We start from the raw sequence: 24,522 nt of genomic DNA on the forward strand, positions 1-24,522 counted from the left end.
ATTTTTTTTGTTTTCCAGCTGTCTGAATCTCATAGTTGTTTTCATGAAGTTTAAGTTAATATTTAATCTTCCTTTTTCACAGAAATTGAATTAGCAAGGGTACCCCATGGTAAGTATTTGATTTCTAGCTACACAAACTTTCAATTGTATCACAATTATTAATCAAAATTCCAGTCAACTTATCTTATATGACTTATATTTTATATATCTTTAATATTTAAACCAAATTCAACATCCTTTAGATGTCCCTGATTCATCAATACGAGTCCCTGATATGCCATCTTCAGTCACTCTCAAAGGTAAGAATGGGACATAAGATAAGCCATTAATTATACATTCCAGGTGGCTACCTCATGAAGCTGGTTGAGAGAATTCCAAGAGTGTGCAAAGCTGTCATCAAGGCAAAGAGTGTCTACTTTGGAGAATCTCAAATATAAAATAACACTTTTTTGGTTACTACATGATTCCATATGTGTTATTTCATAGTTGTGATGTCTTCACTACTATTCTACAAGGTAGAAAATTAAAATATAAAGAAAAACCCTTGAATGAGTAGGTGTGTCCAAACTTTTGACTGGTACTTTAAATCTAAACTAACCTTATGAATCTGAATACTCAACATATATCTGTTTTTTTGAAGAATCTTATGAATACTATTATGAAGAAGAGATGCAAATGAGAGAGTTGGGAATGAGAGGTATATAGCCTTGCATTGTTTTATATTAATCGTCTTTCCATTAACATCAAACCCCTTAAATTCATCATAAAATAATTTGCTAATGTTCGATTATTGTGTGAGATTTATGTCATATTAATAGTAACCATTATCACTATCTACATGTTTTTACTTGTTTATTCACATTTGAATGAATAACTTAGTAACATGACCTAACTACTGTTTCTGTCAGTGATCACCACCATCAATTTAACCAACTCCATTTGAACATGTTTGTACACGTTTGTACACCTTCTAAAAAGATTATTCAGTTTTGTAACACGACCTAACCAGTATTCCAGCATTTCCTCCTGATCTCCACGATCATCTACACAACTAAACATGTTTTTCATATTCCAAAATGTTCGTAGTGCAGAAAATCTCTACAACCACAGGCCCCTAGAATAGATGTTACCATTGGAGTTTGTCTTCTAGCAGCTAACTCAAGCGGGCAAACAGTTCATCTTTAACGTTCCACCTTGAGACACATTATGCTACTACATTGGTATTAACATGTTTGGTGCTTAAAATACATTGTTGTCTGTCTTTGTATGTTTGAGCCACTCTTTGAAAATATCTTGGCACAGAATATATGGGCTCCTACTCTTTGTATGTGTAATCTTGCCGTAGTGCACTAGCATGTGTTTGGAACTCAGACACACATCTCAGGTCTTTCTCTCTCCTTTGTTGTCTCACAGGAGTCATTTAATTTGTGTGTTTATATTTGTGTGTTAGAACCGCAAACCTCCCTCCTTAGCCTCGTTGAAACAAAGATACTAATATATTCTCATTGTATTATCAGCCCCGAGAGTACCTGTTGAGGAGGTGTCTGTCCAGAGTAAGAAGGTTGGAATGAGGGAGGAAATGCCACAAAAAGGTATTGGAAGAATAGCTTTTGTTTGTCTTTGATTTACAGCAATAATATTATCTTGTTAATGTGTGGCAAACATGGTCATAATCTTGTTTGTTTCAATTGGTAAACTCTTTGAGAGCTTGTTTTTTGATTTAACCTTAATGTAAGTTGTTGGCAAAGTTCATAATCTTTGTTCATGTGTAATTAAAACTTTATTTTCTTTTAACTGTGTCAAAGGTGTTCCCTGTAATGTCGTGCTGAATTCTTTTGCATGTCTTAGTTTAGACTTGGTTTGTACTGTCAGTATTAATGATCTTTTACTCTTTGCTCTTAAATTGATCACGCATCGTGGCTTATGTGTTTGTCTGTACGGCCTTCCCCAATATTATGTGCTTATTGGATGTCTACATTAGATAGATGCTTTGCTAACAAAATGAGTGTCTTTAAAGTTTCTGAAGAGCACAAGAAACCAGAGGAGAAGGCTAAACCAGCTGAGGCAGCAGAACCACATAAAGGTATCCAAATATCTCTATTTCTAAGTTGTTTATTTTGTGTTTAATCTGGTTGATGTGTGTACATGTTGATAATTTACCTACGTTTGTCCCTCCTGTTTACTGTTTTGCTTGACTGTTTGTCTGCGTAAAGTAACCAACTTCCACTACTTTAAATTACATTATTAGATACATTTTATTTGTCCCAACACATTAACTCAGTGATAAGTTAGCATAATAGGGAAAATTAACTTACTGTGATGATATTTCCAAGTTCCTGAAGCCAAAAAGCCAGTGGAGGAGAAGATAGCTGCAAACGTTGTCCCAGAGAAACACCTCTCTCCAAAAGGTATAGTCTTACATCAGAAATGATGCGCTTGTCTAACCATCTTGTCATGCTTGCCACGTATTCATCATTTTCTATTAACTAAAGCAGTAACTTTGTTTTTGTTCATTGTTGGTGTGGATTTTTCTTTATTTTCATCATCTTATTAATTTCCTTTAACTGTAATTATTTTGAATTTATTTTAATGACTTCTGTAAATGATATTCTAGTATTTTTTATTTTGGTGTATGTAATTGCTCCCTTTCAATATCTTAGAAGAACATGAAGAAGCGAAGAAGCCTGCCCATAAGCCAGCTGAGAAACCTGAACAGGTTCCACTAAAGAAAGGTATATGCGTTTTCCTAAGTGCTTCAGAAATGCTCCTACTGCTGCTGTAGCTCTTGAATATTTTGTCTTCTTTTCAGTTTCATGCCTGTCAACACAGTTTCTAAATATTCTATGCAGTGCTTTCTAACATTGCATATTAGTATCCCAAGGGATTGTGTTAATAAGCCTGTGCGACTAAGTTTGTTCACGTTTGTCACTTTTTGAATTGCGTTTAGAGAAGTTGTCTCAATCTTACTGCACACCATTTTATGGCTTTCACTCGCTTTGTTTACACCTGCCTTTTCTTGATATCCCATAGCTTATATTGTTTTTAATGTTGATGTCTGTATTACCTGAAGATGTGCCTCAAGCTGCACCCCATGTTGCTGAACCAAAACCAGAGCCTGAAGTTTCACCTGCGACTAAGGTTGAACCTGAACCGAACCGTGTGCCTATAAAGAAACCAGAGAGTCCACCAACCAAAGGTATTTATATCATGTGTTGTGTGGAAGATTTATTCTCCTCTCTAATGCACCTCTCCTTTGTTTGTGGAATCGTACGTGTTTCTGTATCTAATATGTTTAAATAGCTTCTAACATAGAAGCAAATCTTTATTTTGTGTCATATGTGTATGTAACATGTAAGTTTTACCTTGGTTAGTGAACTCTAAATCAAAGTGCATGTTACTTGAAGTTCCTGAGGAGGTTAAGAAACCAGAGGCTTCAAAGCCAGAACCAGGAAAGCCGACAACAGCTAAAAAGCCAGAGACAGCCTCTACGCGTGGTCCAAAGGAGCCGGAGCCTACTGCTGCTGCTGCAAAGAAGGTCCCATCACCACAAGGTATCAGTATCTCTCAAAAGAGAGGCATCTTTCTGAGTCTTTTAAAAACATGTCTGCTCTTTATACTCTTCTGTTTGTCAGTCCATCTTTACCTGTCTTTTTCTGACTATGGCATTACAATGTTTAAGACTAGTGTACTCCTCAATTGAGGTGTTGCAACCACATTTATGTTTGTCTCGTGTATGTACATTTATCTCTGCTATACAACATTCTTTATTCGATATTTCAAGTCGATTTATGTGTAATCTGTCACTCTTTGTCTTGTTTTTGGCATAATGGAATCCATATTTGGAATCTGTATTTGTTTGTTGTTTGTCAGTAACACGTCTGTTTTCTGTACTTTCATCACAGCACATAGTATATTACTGATCATTTGCATGTTCTTTTGAAGTGCCAGAAGAACTAAAAAGGCAGGAGGTAACTCTGCAGCTACCAGCTACCATCCTTCAAAAAGTGGACAGAGAGGACATAGAGCCTCAAATACACTCTGTGCCAGAACAAGGTATACTCACTATAGGCTGTCAATGCTTCTTCCATTCATGTTTAATGGCTTTCTTCTAATCAACCCAAGCGTTTGAACATCTCTGTCTTGTTTTTATCTAGCTTCTGTATTTTTTCTAACTTCCACAGCACAATGTTATATGAACTGTTTGACTTTTTAAGTGTTTGTGCACAGCTGAAAAGTCTTTGCACCAGATGCTTTATATTGTCTCGTCATATTCATTTTCATACAGTCTTACCACTCGACAGAGTGTGATTTGTGGAATGTCTGTGTTTGAATCTACTGTCTTGAATATCTTCATGTACTGTATATGCAGGTTTTTAACAAAGTTTAATGTTTTTTTAAGTTCACATGGAGGAAAGAAAACCAGAATCCCCAAAGGCTGTCAGAAAGCCTGAATCAGTTATTGTGCCTCCAAAGGAGAATACACCGCAAAAAGGTAGGGATTTATATACTGACTTATGTACTGTACATACTGTGTACTGTGATGTCTTAAGGGTCTTCTTGAACTCTTCTTTGTCCTATGTTTACCATCTTCCACCGCTCAGTTTTCTCGGTTTGATAGTCTATACACAAGGGTAACACTTTACTTGAACTATCATCATGATGCTGACTTCATGGTGTTACAATATAACATCCTATTAGACTTATAGTTTATCATAAGTTGTTAAGTCTCTTTCAGACATGGGTCATGATATGTTTGTGACCATGTTGACAGTATGTAAAGTGTTGACGATCTCTTTGTCGAATTTGATGTATCTTATGTGAGAACACTTCTGTAAATCTTCTGTGTTGCCAATGTCTTTTGTGTGTGTGTTGTTTGTGTGCGCTTGAAGTGATCGAGCCCAAACAGAAACCTGTACCTGTTGAGAAGGTACCTGAGAAAGTACCTACTGAAAAGGTACCTGTTGAGAAGGTACCTGAGAAAATACCTACTGAAAAGGTACCTATTGAGAATGTACCTGAGAAAGTACCTACTGAAAAGGTACCTGTTGAGAAGGTACCTGAGAAAATACCTACTGAAAAGGTACCCGTTGAGAAGATACCTGAGAAAAAACCTACTGAAAAGGTACCTGTTGAGAAGGTACCTAAGAAAATACCTACTGAAAAGGTACCTGTTGAGAAGGTCCTTGAGAAAGTATATATTGAAAAGGTACCTGTTGAGAAGGTACCTGAGAAAAAACCTACTGAAAAGGTACCTGTTACTAAACCTAAAAAGGAGATGGAAGAAGAAAAGAAAGTTCCAACTTCAGAAATAGAAGTTATGTCACAAAGAAAAGGAACAGGTATTCTAAGTGTTCTGTGTATTTGTGTGTTCAAAATTCTAAAATCTTACTTCACTTAGATATTTATAATGGTACGCCAGTGCAGCTCTCTTTTTCCATCTGTGTTTTTTTTACGCAATGTTTGTCTTTATGTTGTGTTTTGTCAATAATCTCTTGCAACCATCATTTAGTGTGGAACTCCATACCTTTAGAACATCAAATGACTTCCAGTCTGCAGATGGCTGAGAAAAGGAGATCTTTGAAAACTCACAAGTTGCGGGAGGTTTCTTACACGATGGAGAGAGCTCCTCCAATACAAGAAGTCTTTCAGCATGAAGAAGTGTGGCATGCAAATGCAGAGGTATCATACAAAGACAAAGGGGATATATTGGACAAGAGCACTACATTGATGTCACGACAGGAGATTTCAGTAAAGACAGAAGATACCGTACCAGAAAAAGTATCTGTCCAAAAATATAAAAAGTCAGATATGAAACATGAACACTGAGCTTTCCAAAAGGAAACATAGAGCGACTAAGGTTCTTACTAGGTCTGATCTATATTTACCAGTCAAAAATGATAGATCTCTTCAGAGGGAGTCTCCTGAATTGTCTACAAAAACAAAAGAAACACTGCTAAGTTTTTACCCTGCAAGTATAGTGTTTAGAGAGGAAGAGGAGACATGCATCAAAACTAAGGGAACTATTTATGTTGATGTAATTGATTTAAAGACAGAAGAGGTTACTATTGAAGATGTACCTATCCATCAAGCAGTTCAATCTATACAAGAACATTTTGTCCAAAAAGTTGACAAAGATGATACAAAGGACAGGTTACCTATACAGAAGGATACTGGAGCTTTGAAAGTATTATCTGACAAAAAACAGGACACCGGATTTATTAAAAAATATGAAGAAGTTACTGAAATGAAACAAGGGAGTGCTTGTATAAGTGAAGAAATATCTATGAAAAAGACTATTCATAGACCATCGGTAGTTGAGGGTGAAAGCAAGGTAATAGAAACAGATAAGAAAGTGCAAAGAGAGAAAGCAGACATTGTCAAGAAAAAGGAAATTACCACCAGGGTATCAGAGAAGAAGGATAAGTCAGGCAGAAGACAGGAGATCTCTGTTATGACAGACAATAGTTCTCCAAGAGAAGCTTCTACCCAGGAACATGAAGAATACACTTTGAATCAAGAAGCATCTGTTATTGATGTTTCACGGAAAAGAAAGAGAGCCACAGATCATATTTTCCCCAAACCAACAGATAAACATGCTTCTGAAAGTAGATCTAGCCAAGAAGGTTTTTCTCAACCAGTAGAATCCATAGAACCAGTAGAATCTTCTATCAGAGTAGAATCATTAAGGCAAAACATATCAAATCTTCAAGTTGATACAGGAAAGGACAAAATACCTTTGTCAGAAGGTTTCTCTCCCAAAAACCTGGCGTTGCCCAAAGAGAAAGGACAGGGATTAGGCTGTACGGAAGAGATAACTCGTACAGTTGAGGACTTCAAAATAAAGAGAAAGGTAGTTGAGAAAGACAAAACTTCCAAAGTAATTCAATCCACAGAGGAAACTTTTGAGAAGACTCTTACTACGAGAGAGGAAACCACTGAAGAGATACCTCGTACAGTGGAGGACAAGCGAACTAAGAAACAAGTAGTTGAGAAAGGCAAAACTTCCAAAGTAATTCAATCCAAGGAGCAAACATTAGACAAGAGACTTACTAAGAGAAAGGAAACCCCGGAAGAGATACCTCTTAGAGTTGAGAACTTTGAATCAAAGAAACAGATACTTGAAAAAGGAAAACCTGCCAAAGTAATTGAATCCAAGGAAGGCACTGACAAGATACCTTCTATGAGAGAGGAACCCCTCGAAGAGATACCTCTTATAATTGAGGACATCCAAACTAAGAAACAGGTCACTGACAAAGGAAAACCTGTTAAAGTTATTCTATCTGAGGAGGAAACTCTTGTCTCACAGAAGGAGGACAATATATCTGCGCCACTCTTGCACCTGTTTTGTGATTCTGTGTTGTTTCTGTGTATTTTTTGTGTATCCTTTGTGTTCTCCATTTGATCACTTCTTTCTTTGGTATTTTCTTGGTGCTGGACTGCTTACCCCAATCTGTAGTATATTGATCTTGACCATGGTATCATTTTTTTTCAAGAACCAGCAATGAAGAAGGAATCACCTCCACAGACTGTTGAACCACTTACAAAGAAAGCGTCTCAGCTAGAGAAGACTGTTGTTGCTGAAGGGGTGAAAGAATCTGAGCCATTTGCAAAGAAAGTGGCTAAACCAGACTCTAAACCAGAAATCAAGCTAGAGTCCAAGCCAGAGAAGAGGGTTATTGCTGAAAAGCCTGCTGAGACACTTGTAAAGAAAGTGTCTATGCCAGAGTCTAAGCCAGAGCCTAAGCCAGAGGCTAAAACAGAGCCTAAACCTAAACCAGAGGTTAAACCAGATCCTATGCCAGAGTCTAAACCAGAGGTTAGGCTAGAGGTTAAGCCAGAGAAGAAGGCTGTTATTGAAGTAGGGGTGAAAAATGTACCACAGTCCACTGAGCCACAAGTGTTAAAGCAAGAGCCTAAGCCTAAACTAAAGGCTAAGACAGACCCTAAGCCAGAGCCTAAAGCAGAGGTTAAGCAAGAGCCTAAGCCTAAACCAGAGGCTAAATCAGAGTCTAAGATAGATGCTAGGCAAAAGCTTACACCAGAGAGGAAGTCTGTTACTGTAAGGGTGAAAGAATCACCTCCAAAGCCTGCTGAGACACTTGTAAAGAAAGTGACTACGCCAGAGAAGACAGTTATTGCTGATGTGGTGGATGAATCACCCCCGGGGCCTGTTGAGCCACTTGCAAAGAAAGTAGCCAAACCAGAGTCTAAGCCAGAGACCAAGACAATGAAGATGGCTATAGGTGAAGAGGTGTCTCTGTCAATTAAAGAAGATGTTTCTCCTCAAAAAGGTATAACCAGGGGAATTCTTCAAATACAAATCTTCACTCTTAAAATCTTGCTTTTTGGTCTGTTGTTTGTCTGTATGTTTTGTGTTTTTGTGTTTGGGATATTTTCTTATTTGTGTGTTTTCTGTTTGATCACATCTTTCCTTGGTACTTTCTTGGTGCTCTACTGCTTACCCCAATCTGTAGTGTCTTGGTTTTAATCATAAAATTACTTCATTTTAAGTACCAGCAAACAAGAAGGAAACACTCCCACAGCCCACTGAGCCGCTTGTGAAGAAAGTGCCTAAGCTAGAGTCTAAACCAGAAAAAATGAATGCTGAGAAGGTGAAAGAATCACCTCTTAGGCCGTCTGAGCCAATTCCTAAAAAAGTGCCTAAGCCAGAGACAATGGTTATTGCTGAGCTGGAATCACCGCCTAAGCCTACTAAGGCACTTGTAAAGAAAGTGGCTGAGCCAGAGACTAAGCCAGAGAAGAGAGCTATTCTTGAAGAAGATGTTGTTCCCAAAAAAGGTATAACAACAAAACCTGAAATACAAATCTTTTAAAAATCTTTATATTTTGTGTGTTATGTCTGTGTCTATGTTATGCATGTTATATGTTTTTCTCTGTGTGGTGTGTGCTCTATTTGATAACATCTTTCTCTGATACTTTCTTAGTGGTCCAATGCTCTGTAGTATCTTGATTATGACCATATCATTTTATTTCAAGTTCCAGCAAAGGAGAAGGAATCAGCTCCAAAGCCTGCTGAGCCTCTTGCAAAGAAAGTGCCTAAGCCAGAGAAAACAGCTATTGCTGAAGAGGTGAAGGAGTCACCTTCAAAGCCTGCTGAGATACTTCTTAAGAAATTGTCTTCTCCAGAGTCTAAACCTGAACCTATGTCTGAGCCTAAGCCAGAGAAGAAGGCTGTTGCTGAGCCTCCAAAGCCAGCAGAGCCACTTCTAAAGAAAATGTCTAAGCCAGAGTCTAAACCTGAGCCTAAGTCTGAGTCTAAACCAGAGAAGAAGGCTGTTGCTGAAGTGGTGTCTCTTTCAAGTGAAGATGATGTTGCTCCCCATAAAGGTATAACAAAGCCAATCCTTGCTATCTTGTTTGTTATGTTTGTTTGTGTGATGTATTTGGGATATTACATATGATCTATTATGTGTCTTTGTGTGTTGAAATCATGTTTCTTCTCAGTGGTTTAATGCTTACCCCCAACATGCAATGTCTTGATTTTGATCATAGTATAATTTTATTTGAAGTACCAGAAAAGGAGAAGGAACCATTTCCAAATCCCACTGAGCAACTTGCAAAGAAAGTCAGCCCTCTTGAAGGTACACTTCTGTTAAATGTTTGTCATTTATTTTCTTAAAGTTCTTTCTATACATTCGTGAATGAATGCTTCTTGGGCAAATCTAAATCTTAAACACTATTTTGAAGCACCTCGAGAGAAAAAGGCTACAGAGGAGACCAAGCCTGTCATCCAAGAGCAAGAACAAGACAATTTAAAGCCAGGTATTCAGCGAAGAATGTTCCAAATAATATGGATATAAAATCACAAACTAATATCCTATTAATATTCTGAATACCATACCATCCAAATAAAACCAAGCATGCTTTCTTCAACCTTATTCTAGGCATAGAGGGTTGAGGCTAGTGTATTTGGCTTGGGTTTCTACAAGTCACTTAACAACAGGTTTTAGTGTTCATTTCATTCAACAAGAATGTTACCTCTTCATTTCACAAAGCATTCCTGTTTTTTTTGTCTGTCCTTTCTATAATATTGTATGTGCATGTTATACTATTTAAATCAGGTAGATGCCACCTCTAATCTCCTTCTCAGCAATACTGGGGTTTTGTATGTCATGCCATTTTGTTTGTCTTAACTACTGTATGTTCTCATCCTGAAATGTATTAATGACAAAAATGGGAGCATGTAATATTTTCCCTCATTTATACCATCACTTGATAATATTACTTCAATTGTCCTGATCTTTGATTGGTTATGGGAGGAATATCCCTTGAAATTCCAGGATTGGTTCCTCAAGACTAATGCCCAACACCATCCAAAGAGAAATGAATCAGTCTCTTATAGAAAGTGATTGAATTGGTTTCCTCAATCATATCTCAATATCATAACCGTACATGATACATTGAGGCCTGTATCCCATATATCTTCAAATGTATGTTCTTAAGTGGACAATTAAAAAAAAACGTTTCTATCATTTTCCTGCTAGGTGAAGGCAAGCAGGCACCAGGACCAGCTAAGAAAGGTATGATGAATACTTGTTTTCCTCTTCATTTATAATCCCATTTCCATATTCCTTGCATAAAAATAAATATCCAGCTCAAACGTTTAAATATCTGGTACTATTGTGTACCGTGGCATTGTTGTTTTCTGTGAATTTGGTTTGTTTCTTTGTTTGTTGTGTGTTGTGTGTCTATTGTTCAATGTGTAAAACCTCAGGGTTTGAATGTTTTCTGGTGTAATGTTTTCAATGTTATTATCTTGTTAAGTGAGCTGTTAAGTGCAATGTGAAACCTTTGCTGCAGTTCTCCACCAAAAAGCTCAAATTCACATTGAGGAAGAAGAAAAACTTGTCCCGCCAACGTTGAAGAAAACAACCAGGATTTCCAAAGACTTGGAGCAAGAACAGGATATTATATCGCTGAAGAAAGTACCTTCAGTCCCCTTTGAAGATCTGCCAGCACCACTAAAGAAACCTCAAAAAATGACAACGTGTACAATCCATGACTTTGAAGAGAGAGTGTATGATGAAGGTGAAGTAACAATATCTGAAAGATATGAGGCAGAGAAAATAAGCAAGATACCTGATAGAGCTAAAGTAAAGACACCTAAAGAAAATGAACCAACTGAAGACAAATGGTCCTGGCAGACCAGTCCCAGAGTTGAAAAAGAAGGGGACAAAATTACTTTGAAGCAAATTCCCAAGGGGGTGAAAGAAGAGGCACCAACAGACCCAAGTTTAGCCCGAAAGAAACTGTCCAGATTACCATCAGATGAAAAAGAACAAGAAACTGTGAAGTTAAAACTGTTCCAAAAATCTTCTAAAGCTGTGACCGTTGAGCCAGAGAAGGACAAAGACAAAGAATCTGTGGTTTTCAAGAGAGGTGAAAGACAACCAAGCGATGAAGACATTAAAGAACCTGTTGATCGTAAGAAACCTGATAGAGTTCCTAGTGCTAAAGAAGAGCCACAGGCAGTCAAATTAAAACCAGTGGCCAAAGTTCCTGAAGATGAACAAGTCCGGGATTCTGACAAACCACTGACAAAGGTGAAAAGGATTCCAACACAGGAGCAAGAGAAGGAATATGTTAAATTGAATCCATTTTCAAAGTCACCTAAAGCCGACACTGAAGCTGTGAATCCTGAGAAGGAGCCTGAGACAAAAGAAGCTGGGGAAAAAACTCAACCGGAGTCAAGTCCTCCAAAGACAGCACCCGTAAAGAAAATGGAAAAGTTAAAAAAGGTTGATCGCGTGCCAAGAGAAGCAGAGGACAAAGAAGACAAACCTTTGAAGCATGAAGAGACACTTAAGAAAATGGTGGAACTGAAAAAGACTCCTTCACCTAAGGTTGAAAAACCACAAGAAATAGAAAAAAATACTATGGAGAGGAATCACAGGGCAGAAAGGACCAAAAAGCTGCCCAAAGAAGTTTCACCAAAAGATTCATTTGAATGTGTTACCCTAAAAAAAGTTCAAAGGAAATCACCACAAGAGAAAACTGAAGGAGCACCACCGAAGAAGGTGCCAGGAATGAAAGAGCTTTCCCCCAAAGCGGTACAGTTACGAAATCTCTCCACTCAGCTAGAGGAGGAAGTCTTTGAGGAGGAGCCAGAGGTTGAGGAGGAATCTGACAATGAAGGTTGGGGATGGGAACTTGTCCCTCGTGATAGTTCTGGGTCCACAGAAGACTGGGGAGAGGAAGGTGATGCACTTGAGACCCCTGGAATGCCAAGACGAGGTGAGATGAAGGCTGCAGCGAATCAACATTAATGGCTCAGAAAAAGTCCTTCACCCCAAATAATCTCCATCCATTTTCAAAAAAATGTTATGTTCTACATGTTAATGTTTGTCATCATTCCGTATTGTTTCTTCATGTCGATAATTTTCATCAGAAAAAGTATTTTATCCCAAACAATCTTCATCCATTTCCATCTTATTCTATGTGATGTTTGTCATCATTGTGTGTTGTTTCTCCATTTCAGTCTCCATGTTTGTGTTATTTGTCTGTCAATCCATGTAAAAAAGCACATATTTGGCATGTTGTTATTCTACATGGTATTTGACATTGTGTATTATATACCCATTTCCCATCCATTGTCAATTCGTTTTCATCATCACCCTTCATCTTTATTTATCTCACCTTATGCGTGTACAGTTCTGAGTAAAAAATATTTACAAGGGATTTGAATGTGATCTGTCTTTACGTTGTAGTCATTCTAAATAACATGAACAGATGGAAAGGGATTTTACAAGGGATTTGAATGTGATCTGTCTTTACGTTGTAGTCATTCTAAACATTTTAAACAGATGGAAAGGGATTTTACAAGGGATTTGAATGTGATCTGTCTTTACGTTGTAGTCATTCTAAACATCTTAAACAGATGGAAAGGGATTTTACAAGGGATTTGAATGTGATCTGTCTTTACGTTGTAGTCATTCTAAACATCTTAAACAGATGGAAAGCCAGCAGAAGAAGCAGGTGCAGGTAGAGGTGCAGGCAGAGGCAGAGGCCTCAAAGGTAAGACTGTATCCATGTGCTGCGTTAGCACACTACTCTTTTCCTGCATAGTATTTTTCAAGCTTATTCTCTTTCTTCATAGTGTTGTCACTGTAACTACATTTGAACAGTTTACATTTTAATGACTGTTCCAACTTTAAAAGCGTGCAGACAGGTTAAACTTACATTTCTTGTCAATAGCTTTTTAATATAATTTATTCTTCTTAAACTATTAAGATTTTTGTCCTTCCAAAAACCTTCAATATTCTAAACTTCTCATAATTCAGCAATGACGTCCAACATTCTATTCACTGTGAACACTGGCCTTTGAAAGAAGTTAGCTACTTTGACTTACTTTCCCAGCAAGTTGGACAGAAACTCAGTGTATGAAATCTTTGTCTCATTCACTGCTTTTCAAATAAGCAATCAGAATATAAATATATTCTAGAACTATTTTTGTAGCCGCATCAGCTTCTTTCTTTTGGTGCTAGTTATAACAAAAATAGTTGCTATGCAGGCTGGCTAACATTCCCTTGCTAGCTAGCCAACTAACTTAATTATTCATTCTTCATAATAAGGAAGCTATCTTACTGTCTTGCATATTACAGTAGTAAGGCTAGCAGTTAATACAGTAGCATTTGAAAATTAAGTAAGGATGAGAGTTAATGACAACAGTGTCGCTACTGGTCAAGTCCAAGTCCAGGTCTGAGTCACCAATTGTTACATCCGGGTCACTGGGGGGCAGTGGATGCACATTTATAATTCAAATAGAACTGATATTTGCCATGTATTATTGTGAATAACAAACACCTATCAACCAATCTGCATCCATGATCCAAACCTCCATTTTAGAAAGGCTACTATCCCACTACTATTCATGATATAGTCATTAGCCTGATTCTACTACACTAGCCTATATTTTTCAACACTAGCCAGCCTCTAACAATTTAAACTATCATAAAAATAATTTTGGACAGCTGTCGTAGCACTCACATTTTCTATTAGGAAATATCATGGTAAGTGTAAAAAAATATATATTAGTTTGAAAATTTTAACACTTTTAACTGTAAACACGCAAAACATCTAATCTGTGTAATTGTGTCTAAATTGTAGCAGGCAAAACTCCATCCCCTGGTGAAGGCAGGGGTAGAGGACTGAAACCCGGTGGTGGGGGAGGAGACAAACCCCCAGATGCTAATCCTTTTGGATTCCAGCTCAAAGCAGTTCCCCTGAAGTTTACGAAACCACTCAAAGACATAGTGTTACAAGAAGGTGATGCTGTTGGTGCATCTGCTACGTTTGAGTGTGAAGTTTCACCTTCTACTGCTGTAACTACATGGATGAAAGATGGCAGCAACCTAAGAGAGAGTCCAAAACACAAATTCACCTCTGATGGCAAAGATCGCAGACTGGCCATTATTGACGTCCAACTGGTGGACACTGGTGAATATACTTGTGTTGCCAAGCTGGGCAACAAGGAAAAGACAACAACCGCCAAACTCATTGTTGAAGGTATTTCAGAGAATTTTCTTAATTGAAAGATTGTGAATTATTTCTATTATATAAGAAATTACTAACAATTAATTAATTATGTATTTATAAGAATCTTATTTCTGTACAAAATCATGTGAACCACTGAAAAGCTGATAACAATTCATTTCCAGGTGATGTAGCTTAAATAATGATTGTTTATTTAATGTCATGTTTTATATTGTCATATAAAAATGTCATGTTTAAGTTGTGATGATAATTGTGTGATGATAATTGTATGTATATATTATTGATATGGGTTGATGCATTGTACCTTTATATTTTGATGCAAATCATTTGTATGCACATTGTCATGTAAATAATGACCTAATACCTACCTGTTCAGAACTGCCCGTTAAGTGGGTGAAAGAGCTGGGTGAGGAGACGTCGGTCCTGAAGGGGCAGCCTATGTACCTGACCTGTGAGTTGAACAAGGAGAGAGAAGTGACCTGGATGAAGAGTGGTAAGATCCTCAAGGTAATCGCTGGAAAGGTGGCCATCAACGTCATTGGAATGCAACAAGCCGTTACGATCCAGAACATGGGAGATGACGACGCTGGAATCTACGCATGCGAGTGTGAACTCATCAGGACTAAAACAACTGTCAAAATCATTGGTATGTAGAGCATTCCATAAATAAACCGTTGACACTCATCAACAATATAAATATACTGAATCTGTTAGTGTACATACGAAAACTGATTACTTATTAATAAATGCTTACAGAAATTGTCAGAGACTGGTTGGTGAAACCATTGAAAGATCAGCATGTGAAACCCAAGGCCAATGCCACTTTCAAATGCGAGCTCTTCAAAGAAACCCCCAACTGGAAGTGGTTCAAAGGCAATAATGAGATTACAAATGATCCAACTGACAAGACTGAGGTCAAGAAAGAAGGCAAAGTCCTGACTCTCACAATAAAGAATGCACAGCCCGAAGATATTGCAGAATATACTATGGAGGTTGAAGGCCACAGATACACAGCTAACCTGACTCTTGGAGGTTGGTTGCACAATCACTCATATCTTGTATGGTGTTGAATCCAGTAAGGCTACCTAGTGAATGCTTACTCTATACTTTTGATATTTTTACAGAACGTGAAGCTGAGATCTTGAAGCCTCTCTCAAGTTGCGAGGTGGTCGAGAAAGAGGATGTTACATTTGAAACTGAGATATCTGAAGAGGATGTGCCTGGAGAATGGAAACATAAAGGGCAGGTCTTAACAAGATCACCGGTATGACTTGTCTTATGATTTGACTGTAATATTTGCACAAACACTAAGCTTAACCACAATTTTTAGAAATGTTGAACTGTCTTTGATATCTGTTTTCTTTTTATTGTGCATTTTCAGACATGTGAGATCAAAATGGAGGGCAATAAACGTTTCCTCACTCTGAAAAGTGTTCCACTGGACGCGTCTGGTGAAGTGTCTTATACAGCTCTGAATGCTGTCACTAGTGCTGTGCTCACAGTCAAGGGTAAGCAGTTGTTCCGAGAGCACAGTATGTATGTATGTATGTATGTATTTGCATTATATATATTTTTTTCAAGTATGTGGACACCCCTTCAAATTAGTGGATTTGGCAATTTCATCATCAGCTGTTGCTGACAGGTATAAAATCAAGCACACGGCCATACAATCGCCATAGACAAACATTGGCAGTAGAATGGCCTTACTGATGAGCTCAGTGACTTTCAACGTGGCACGGTTATAGGATGCCACCTTTCCAACAAGTCAGTCCATCAAATAGAGCTGCCCCGGTCAACTGTAAGTGCTGTTATAGTGAAGTGGAAACGTCTAGGAGCAACAACGACTCAGCCGCGAAGTGGTACGCCACACAAGCTCACAGAACGGGACCGGCGAGTGTGTAGCACTTAAAAATTCTCTGTCCTCGGTTGCATCGCTCACTACCGCGTTCCAAACTGCCCCTGGAAGCAACGTCAGCACAATAACTGTTCGTTGGGAGCATCATAAAATGTGTTTCAATGGCCGAGCAGCCGTACACAAGTCTAAGATCACCATGCGCAATGCCAAGCATTGGCTGGAGTGGTGTAAAGCTCACTGTTATTGGACTCTGGAGTAGTTGAAATGCGTTCTCTGGAGTGATGAATCACGCTTCACCATCTGGAAATCCGATGGACAAATCTGGGTTTGGCAGATGCCAGGAGGAGGAGGAATAATGGTCTCGGGCTGGTTTTCATGGTTCGAGCTAGGTCCCTTAGTTCCAGTGAAGGGAAATCTTAACACTACAGCTTACAATGACATTCTAGACGATTCTGTGATTTCAACCTTGTGGCAGTTTGGGGAAGGCCCTTTCCTGTTTCAGGAAACAATGCCCCCTTCCACAAAGTGAGGTCCATACAGAAAAGGTTTGTCGAAATCGGTGTGGAAGAACTTCACTGGCCTGCGTAGAGCCCTGACCTCAACCCCATCGAACACCTTTGGCATGAATTGGAATGCCGACTGCGAGCCAGAGCTAATCGCCCAATATCAGTGACCTCACTAATGCTCTTTGGTTGAAAGGAAGAAATGTTCCAACATCTGGTGGAAAGCCTTCCCAGAAGAGTGGAGGCTGTTGTAGTAGCAAAGGGGGGATCAACTCCATATTAATGCCCATGATTCTGGAATGAGATGTTTGAAAAGCAGGTGTCCACATACTTTTGGCCATGTACTGTATGTATCGATGATGTTATGCATGTATTGACAAAGTGAGCCTTATTCGTACCTCCCAGTAATGGAAATGGACTTCACAGTCCCCTTAAAGGGCATGTCTGTACCTCAAATCAAAATCAAATCAAATGTATTTATATAGCCCTTCGTACATCAGCTGATATCTCAAAGTGCTGTACAGAAACCCAGCCTAAAACCCCAAACAGCAAGCAATGCAGGTGTAGAAGCACGGTGGCTAGGAAAAACTCCCTAGAAAGGCCAATACCTAGGAAGAAACCTAGAGAGGAACCAGGCTATGTGGGGTGGCCAGTCCTCTTCTGGCTGTGCCGGGTGGAGATTATAACAGATGTTGGCCAAGATGTTCAAATGTTCATAAATGACCAGCATGGTCGAATAATAATAAGGCAGAACAGTTGAAACTGGAGCAGCAGCACAGTCAGGTGGAAGTTGAAACTGGAGCAGCAGCATGGCCAGGTGGACTGGGGACAGCAAGGAGTCATCATGTCAGGTAGTCCTGGGGCATGGTCCTAGGGCTCAGGTCAGTTGAAACTGGAACAGCAGCATGGCCAGGTGGACTGGGGACAGCAAGGAGTCATCATGTCAGGTAGTCCTGGGGCATGGTCCTAGGGCTCAGGTCCTCCGAGAGAGAGAAAGAAAGAGAGAAGGAGAGAATTAGAGAACGCACACTTAGATTCACACAGGACACCGAATAGGACAGGAGAAGTACTCCAGATATAACAAACTGACCCCAGCCCCCCGACACATAAACTACTGCAGCATAAATACTGGAGGCTGAGACAGGAGGGGTCAGGAGACACTGTGGCCCCATCCGAGGAAAAGAAACAGGCTATGTTTGAATGTACTATCACAAGGGATGTGCCTGAAGTCATGTGGTTGAAGGGGTCAGACACGATTGGTACATCAGACAAAACATATGAAATAATCAATGATGGAATAAAACATATGTTGGTCATAAACAACGGTGAGTTTGATGATGAGGGAAATTACAGTATAGAAGCCGTGGGCAAAAATTCAACCTCTACACTCATTGTGGAGGGTAAGTATGGAACCATTGTTATTAGACTTGACACCCTTTGACTGGTTTTTGTTTGATATCATCAAAAGTTTTGATTCATTCATTATTTTACGAGTTGAAATCATTTTCTCTTAACTAAGTCCACTATGCACTCACCTAACATAATATAAACCCAGCAAAAAAAGACATGTCCCTTTTTCAGGACCCTGTCTTTCAAAGATAATTTGTAAAAATCCAAATAACTTCACAGGTCTTCATTGTAAAGGGTTTAAACACTGTTTCCCATTCAATAAACCATAAACAATTAATGAACATGCACCTTGTGGAACGGTCGTTAAGACACTAACAGCTTACAGACGGTAGGCAATTAAGGTCACAGTTATGAAAACTTAGGACACTAAAGAGGCCTTTCTACTGACTCTGAAAAACACCAAAAGAAAGATGCCCAGGGTCCCTGGTCATCTGTGTGAACGTGCCTTAGGCATGCTGCATGGAGGCATGAGGAGCCCAGATGTGGCCACGGGCAATAAATTGCAATGTCCGTACTGTGAGACGCCTAAGACAGCGCTACAGGGAGACAGGAGGGACAGCTGATTGTCCTCGCAGTGGCAGACCACATGTAACAACACCTGCACGGGATCAGTACATCCCAAAATCACACCTGCTGGACAGGTACAGGATGGCAACAACAACTGCCCGAGTTACACCAGGAACACACAATCCCTCCATCAGTGCTCAGACTGTCCGCAATAGGCTGAGAGAGGCTGGATTGAGGGCTTGTAGGTCTGTTGTAAGGCAGGTCTTCACCAGACATCACCGGCAACAACGTCGCCTATGGGCACAAACCCACCTTTGCTGGACCAGACAGAGATGGCAAAAAGTGCTCTTCACTGACGAGTCACGGTTTTGTCTCACCAGGAGTGATGGACGGATTTGCGTTTATCGTCGAAGCAATGAGCGTTAAGCCTGTACTATGGAGCGGGATTGATTTGGAGGTGAAGGGGCCGTCATGGTCTAGGTCGGTGTGTCACAGCATCATCGGACTGAGCTTGTTGTCAATTCAGGCAATTTCAAAGCTGTGTGTTACTCCCTCATGTGGTAGCCTTCCTGCAGGCTCATCCTGACATGACCCTCCAGCATGACAATGCCACCAACCATAATGCTCGTTCTGTGCATGATTTCCTGCAAGACAGGAATGTCAGTGTTCTGTCATGGCCAGCGAAAAGCCCGGATCTCAATCCCAATGAGCACGTCTGGGACTTGTTGGATCGGAGGGTGAGGGCTAAGGCCATTCCCCCCAGAAATGTCCGGGAACTTGCATGTGCCTTAGTGGAAGAGTAGGGTAACATCTCACAGCAAGAACTGGCAAATCTGGTGCAGTCCATGAGGAGGAGATGCACTGCAGTACTTAATGCAGCTGGTGGCCACACCAGATACTGACTGTTACTTTTGATTTTGAACCCCCCTTTGTTCAGGGACACGTTATTCCATTTATGTTAGTCACATGTCTGTGGAACCTGTTCAGTTTATGTCTCAGTTGTTGAATCTTGTTATGTTCCTACAAATATTTACACATGTTAAGTTTTCTGAAAATAAATGCAGTTGACAGTGAGAGGACATAATTTTTTTGCTGAGTTTAGGTATGAGGCTCAAATTTGAATTGCGACTGAGAAGGAAGGTAACACTGCTCGGTTTGAGCTTGAGCTCTCTCATGAGAATGTACCTGTGACATGGTACAAAAATGAAGTAGAACTCCATGTGAACAGAACCGTGCTCATCCATAGTCATGGAAAGAAACACACGTTAGAAATCAAAGAGTTGAGTCTTGATGATATCTGCCAGGTTAAGGCAGAGGCTAAAGGAAATCTCTCAATGGCAAAACTGACGGTGATAGGTAACCCCTGCTTTGTTGCTTCATTCAAATTGTTTGTCATTCAAGGATTTGCCCCATGCTACAGTACATAAATACAGAATGCAAAATCAATCAAATGTATTTATAATGCCCTTTTTACATCAGCCAATGTCACAAAGTGCTGTACAGAAACCCAGCCTATAAAACCCCAAACAGCAAGCAATGCAGATGTAGAGGCACTGTGCCTACGAAAAACTCCCTTGAAAGGTCAGAACCTAGGAAGAAACCTAGAAAGGAACCAGGCTCTGAGGGTGGCCAGTCCTCTTCTGGCAGTCCCGGGTGGAGATTATAACCGGAAATGGCCAAGATGTTCAAACGTTCATAGATGACCTGCAGGGTCAGATAATAATAATCACAGTGGTTGTAGAGGGTGCAACAGATCATCACTTGAGGAGTAGAAATGAGGTAGAAATCTCTGAAGATGATGTCCATGGCCAGTGGAAACTGAACTGAGAAGTCCTTACTCAATCCCCTGTATCCCCTTACTCAATCCCCAAATCATTCTAACTGTTGTTTGACCATTCTACCATTCATACCATTATGTGATCATCCATTCTCATCCTTAACGTGATCTTGAAATATTACAATGAAACAGCCCATATAATTATCTTCCTTCCTCCTTTTCCCTTTCATCTTCATCTAATGTGGACTATTTTCTACACAAATTTTGCTATAATTTATAGGACATTGAAATGGACGGTGCAAAGCACACATTAATATTATACAACTTCAAGGCCCCCTTGTCAGGGGAGATTCTATTTACAGCTGTTAATACTAAATGTGTTGCTAATCTGAAAGCGAAAGGTGAGATTTTATATTTGATCATGTAAATGTGAATATTTTCAGTGGTGGTTCTCTACGCATTGCCATGATGCCACATTATCTCTGTTTCCTTCTGAACTACAGAGAGTCCAATTACATTTTTCACACCTTTGAGTGATGTACAAGTGTATGAACAATTTGAGGTCAAATTTGAGTGTGAGGTGTCCAGAGTGCCTACGGGCTTCCGTTGGCTCAAGGGATCTCATGAGTTGACAGCTTATGATAAATTTGATATTACCCATGAGGGAAAGAGACACTCTGGTGGTCAAATCTGCCGCATATGAGGATGAAGCTGAGTACATATTTGAGGCAGAGGACAAGAGAACCACTGGCGAACTAGTTATCCAATGTAATCTGAAGAAATGTTTCTGTGCTTCCTGTTAAAGTCCTGACTCAATTCATTACAAATGACTGAAATTGATCTTCTCACGATGACAATGATTGAATTTCTTATGAATTGAATGTCTTATCAGGAATTCGCCTTGAGTTTGTGAAGCCCATTAAAGATGTCACGGTCAAGGAGCGCTAGGCAGCAGAGTTCAGTATTGAGCGCTAGGCAGCAGAGTTCAGTATTGAGCGCTAGGCAGCAGAGTTCAGTATTGAGCGCTAGGCAGCAGAGTTCAGTATTGAGCGCTAGACAGCAGAGTTCAGTATTGAGCGCTAGGCAGCAGAGTTCAGTATTGAGCGCTAGGCAGCAGAGTTCAGTATTGAGCGCTAGGCAGCAGAGTTCAGAATTGAGCGCTAGGCAGCAGAGTTCAGTATTGAGCGCTAGGCAGCAGAGTTCAGTATTGAGCGCTAGGCAGCAGAGTTCAGTATTGAGCGCTAGACAGCAGAGGTCAGTATCACATGACAACATCCAGGTCACCTGGTACAAGAACAATGTGCGTTTGCATCCCAGCCAAGTTGTGCACATGTCAGACGATGGCAAGATGCACAAATTGACCTTCAAGGGGGTGTCCATTGATGACACATCCATGATAAAAGTAGAGGCCATGGACAAAATCTCAGAGGCCATGCACACAGTTCTCGGTTAGTATATCGTTAAAACCCTTGAATCGTTCAATCAAAATAAATCTATAGAATCTGTAGATGGAAATAAGCCGTTGTCGAAACTTCAATATCACACACGCAACTCATCATGGTTTCTTTTTCATAAACAGAGGGAAAGCCTTACTTCACGACAAAACTGCACGACTGCTCAGTCACTGAGAAAGATGAACTGACGATGATTTGTGAACTGAGCAAGCCCAATGCAGAGGTGAAATGGTTCAAAGGTGACCAGCAAATCACTTCCTCCAAGAACGTGGTCATCAAAGCCGATGGAAAGAGGCGTATGCTGATCATTAAGAAGACAGAGAAAGCCGACATGGGAGAATACAGCTGTGATTGTGCTGCGGACAGAACCACGGCCAAGCTCAACATTGAAGGTAGCCTTTAGTGTTTTTAGCTCAGCATTTGAGGATTGCAGTTTATATTTTATTTCATTTATACAAACACTTGAGTTGTCTTTGTGTTTCTTCTACAGATCGTGACATTAAGTTTGTCAGGCCCCTGTACAGCGTGGAAGTGACAGAAACTGAAATCGCCAAGTTTGAGACTGAGATCTCTGCCGATGATGTCCATGGTCACTGGAAACTCAATGGAGAGGCCCTTCATCAGTCTCCTGTAAGAAAAATATCCACTTCATTATGGCTACATACAGTAATTGGACATTCCTTAGTAAATTTCCTAGCGGTTGAGGAGACAGAGAAGTTTTTAAAAAAAGGAAAAAAAAGATGGTATGTATAATTTGACGAGGATCACTTAGTAACTGTTAGTTTATTCTCTTTCAAGGACTGTGAGATTAAGGAGGAGGGTACAAGGCATATCCTTATCCTGTACAACGTTCGCAAGGATCAGGCCGGAGAAGTTGACTTCCAAGCTGCCAATGCTAAATCCAATGCTCAGCTTAGAGTTAAAGGTGAGAATGATTTAACACATACTCACACTTTTATTTGACAATAAGATAAGCACTTATTTGATAAAGTTATACTCTGTAAGATATGCAAGTAGGCCACCAACAAAACGTTTGATCAGTTCATTTGTTTTTTGGTGGGCTTCAATGATACATTTCCCAACTGTTGGTTGAAGTAAAGTAAACCGCAGAGCTGTCAGATGAGGATATAGTCAGCCATTTACAGCCTCTTTTAATTAGGTGTCAAAAGTTTTACAAGGGAGGACTAAAGCTATCTAAATAAGTGTGTCATAAAAAGTGTTGAGGTTTGGATTTCAATTCTGGCACACTTTTTATATATCTAAATATCTACTTGCTTGCAAAACACTCAAACACTCAAATACTTAGCCATGATGCAACCGTTTTTGGGGTAAAAGTTGGGTAACAGCGTACCCCCAAAATTCAGAGGGGTTGATTGACAGGGACAGATTGCCCAGCCGGTGGTGTGGCAGGGGGTGGGTTAAAGGCCAATCAGGTGTTGTGGCTATTTTAGAATCCACATGCCTTATCTAGAGTGGGCGGTTAGTGATTGGCAGAGCTACAACATGCCTGCCTCTCAAAGTTTTTTGCTGACCATATACATCTCAAGGAAACCGGGTATGCAAATGAGGAAGGCCCCTCAATGTCAAGTCCCTCTGCGCTAGTCCTATCAGTTGTCCTGGTGGTTTACAGGACTCCAGAGCAGTGGCCAGCCGTCAGGGCATCCGCAAAATGAGGATTAGCAATTAGGTTTATCTTGGGATTTGAGAGTGACTAACAATGTCTTCTCCTCAATCTAAAGCGCGGGTGATCGGCCTGCTGCGGCCTCTCAAGGATGTTACTGTTACTGCTGGGGAGACCGCCACTTTTGACTGTGAACTGTCATATGAAGGAATTGCTGTGGAATGGTTCTTAGGGGGTACAAAGTTGGAGCCAAGTGACAGAGTAAGTGTTTATACTGTAACATCTGAAATATTTGTTACCACAACACTGACACTCCCTCAAGTAATTGATATGGAAACATGCCAAGACTTTGAATTGTACTTATGAACAACAGTTTTTCCAATATGGCAGACAAATACCTGTTGTCATGGAATTTACTACCTGGATTATAACATATTCTCATATCCCAAATAGTTTTAATGTTTTAACAAGATCGAAACATTGTCCTTGGTTTTACTTAATCTTATTCCAAATTGCCTTGAATTTAAATGGATCTTAGCCAGTTTGTCATGTTGCATTATTTACATGTAGGTTTTCATTTTCTCTTGTGCAACCTACATGCTTTCTGCATATAAGGACCTGTGAGGATCAGGATTCCAGTTGGGGATTTGATCCGAGTTTTGAGATAACGCGGGAGGGCTTTTCTGCCCTGCAAGCGTTCTTCTAGTTATTTTTAACTGCTTCAAGTGTGTGTGTCCAATGGCAGGTGGCTTGAAGAGTTATTTGACAGTTATCATTTTAAAATATGAAACAGGTGTTGTAATTTCATGTAGAAATTGGCTTTGAATTGCTTTGAGTTGTCTGTTAGGTCCTTATATACCTATGTATATTGTCTAGCCTAG

General features: G+C 39.8%; 1 protein-coding gene across 6 annotated transcripts in view; it reads left to right on the top strand.

The window, feature by feature from the left end:
• LOC109870942 (titin) overlaps nucleotides 1-24,522 on the top strand; it is a 175,359-nt gene that overhangs the window by 62,006 nt on the left and 88,831 nt on the right. For 2 of the 6 annotated variants that reach the window (XM_031805695.1, XM_031805699.1), the window contains 24 exons: nucleotides 83-109; nucleotides 243-299; nucleotides 1,518-1,592; nucleotides 2,018-2,083; nucleotides 2,334-2,408; nucleotides 2,661-2,732; nucleotides 3,071-3,196; nucleotides 3,405-3,551; nucleotides 3,943-4,053; nucleotides 4,400-4,492; nucleotides 8,998-9,348; nucleotides 9,531-9,602; nucleotides 9,709-9,783; nucleotides 10,506-10,541; nucleotides 12,973-13,035; nucleotides 14,128-14,526; nucleotides 14,891-15,160; nucleotides 15,271-15,546; nucleotides 15,639-15,778; nucleotides 15,896-16,022; nucleotides 22,146-22,412; nucleotides 22,511-22,650; nucleotides 22,819-22,945; nucleotides 23,760-23,902. In XM_031805695.1, coding sequence (XP_031661555.1) covers nucleotides 83-109; nucleotides 243-299; nucleotides 1,518-1,592; nucleotides 2,018-2,083; nucleotides 2,334-2,408; nucleotides 2,661-2,732; nucleotides 3,071-3,196; nucleotides 3,405-3,551; nucleotides 3,943-4,053; nucleotides 4,400-4,492; nucleotides 8,998-9,348; nucleotides 9,531-9,602; nucleotides 9,709-9,783; nucleotides 10,506-10,541; nucleotides 12,973-13,035; nucleotides 14,128-14,526; nucleotides 14,891-15,160; nucleotides 15,271-15,546; nucleotides 15,639-15,778; nucleotides 15,896-16,022; nucleotides 22,146-22,412; nucleotides 22,511-22,650; nucleotides 22,819-22,945; nucleotides 23,760-23,902 — 3,335 coding nt within the window. Of the gene's footprint in view, nucleotides 1-82; nucleotides 110-242; nucleotides 300-640; nucleotides 698-1,517; nucleotides 1,593-2,017; nucleotides 2,084-2,333; nucleotides 2,409-2,660; nucleotides 2,733-3,070; nucleotides 3,197-3,404; nucleotides 3,552-3,942; nucleotides 4,054-4,399; nucleotides 4,493-8,997; nucleotides 9,349-9,530; nucleotides 9,603-9,708; nucleotides 9,784-10,505; nucleotides 10,542-12,972; nucleotides 13,036-14,127; nucleotides 14,527-14,890; nucleotides 15,161-15,270; nucleotides 15,547-15,638; nucleotides 15,779-15,895; nucleotides 16,023-22,145; nucleotides 22,413-22,510; nucleotides 22,651-22,818; nucleotides 22,946-23,759; nucleotides 23,903-24,522 lie in introns of all 6 variants that reach the window. The other 4 variants (XM_031805694.1, XM_031805696.1, XM_031805697.1 and 1 more) reach the window with 4 other exon arrangements.

Source organism: Oncorhynchus kisutch, linkage group LG26 (genome assembly GCF_002021735.2).
Source record: "Oncorhynchus kisutch isolate 150728-3 linkage group LG26, Okis_V2, whole genome shotgun sequence".
NCBI classification, from domain to species: domain Eukaryota; kingdom Metazoa; phylum Chordata; class Actinopteri; order Salmoniformes; family Salmonidae; genus Oncorhynchus; species Oncorhynchus kisutch.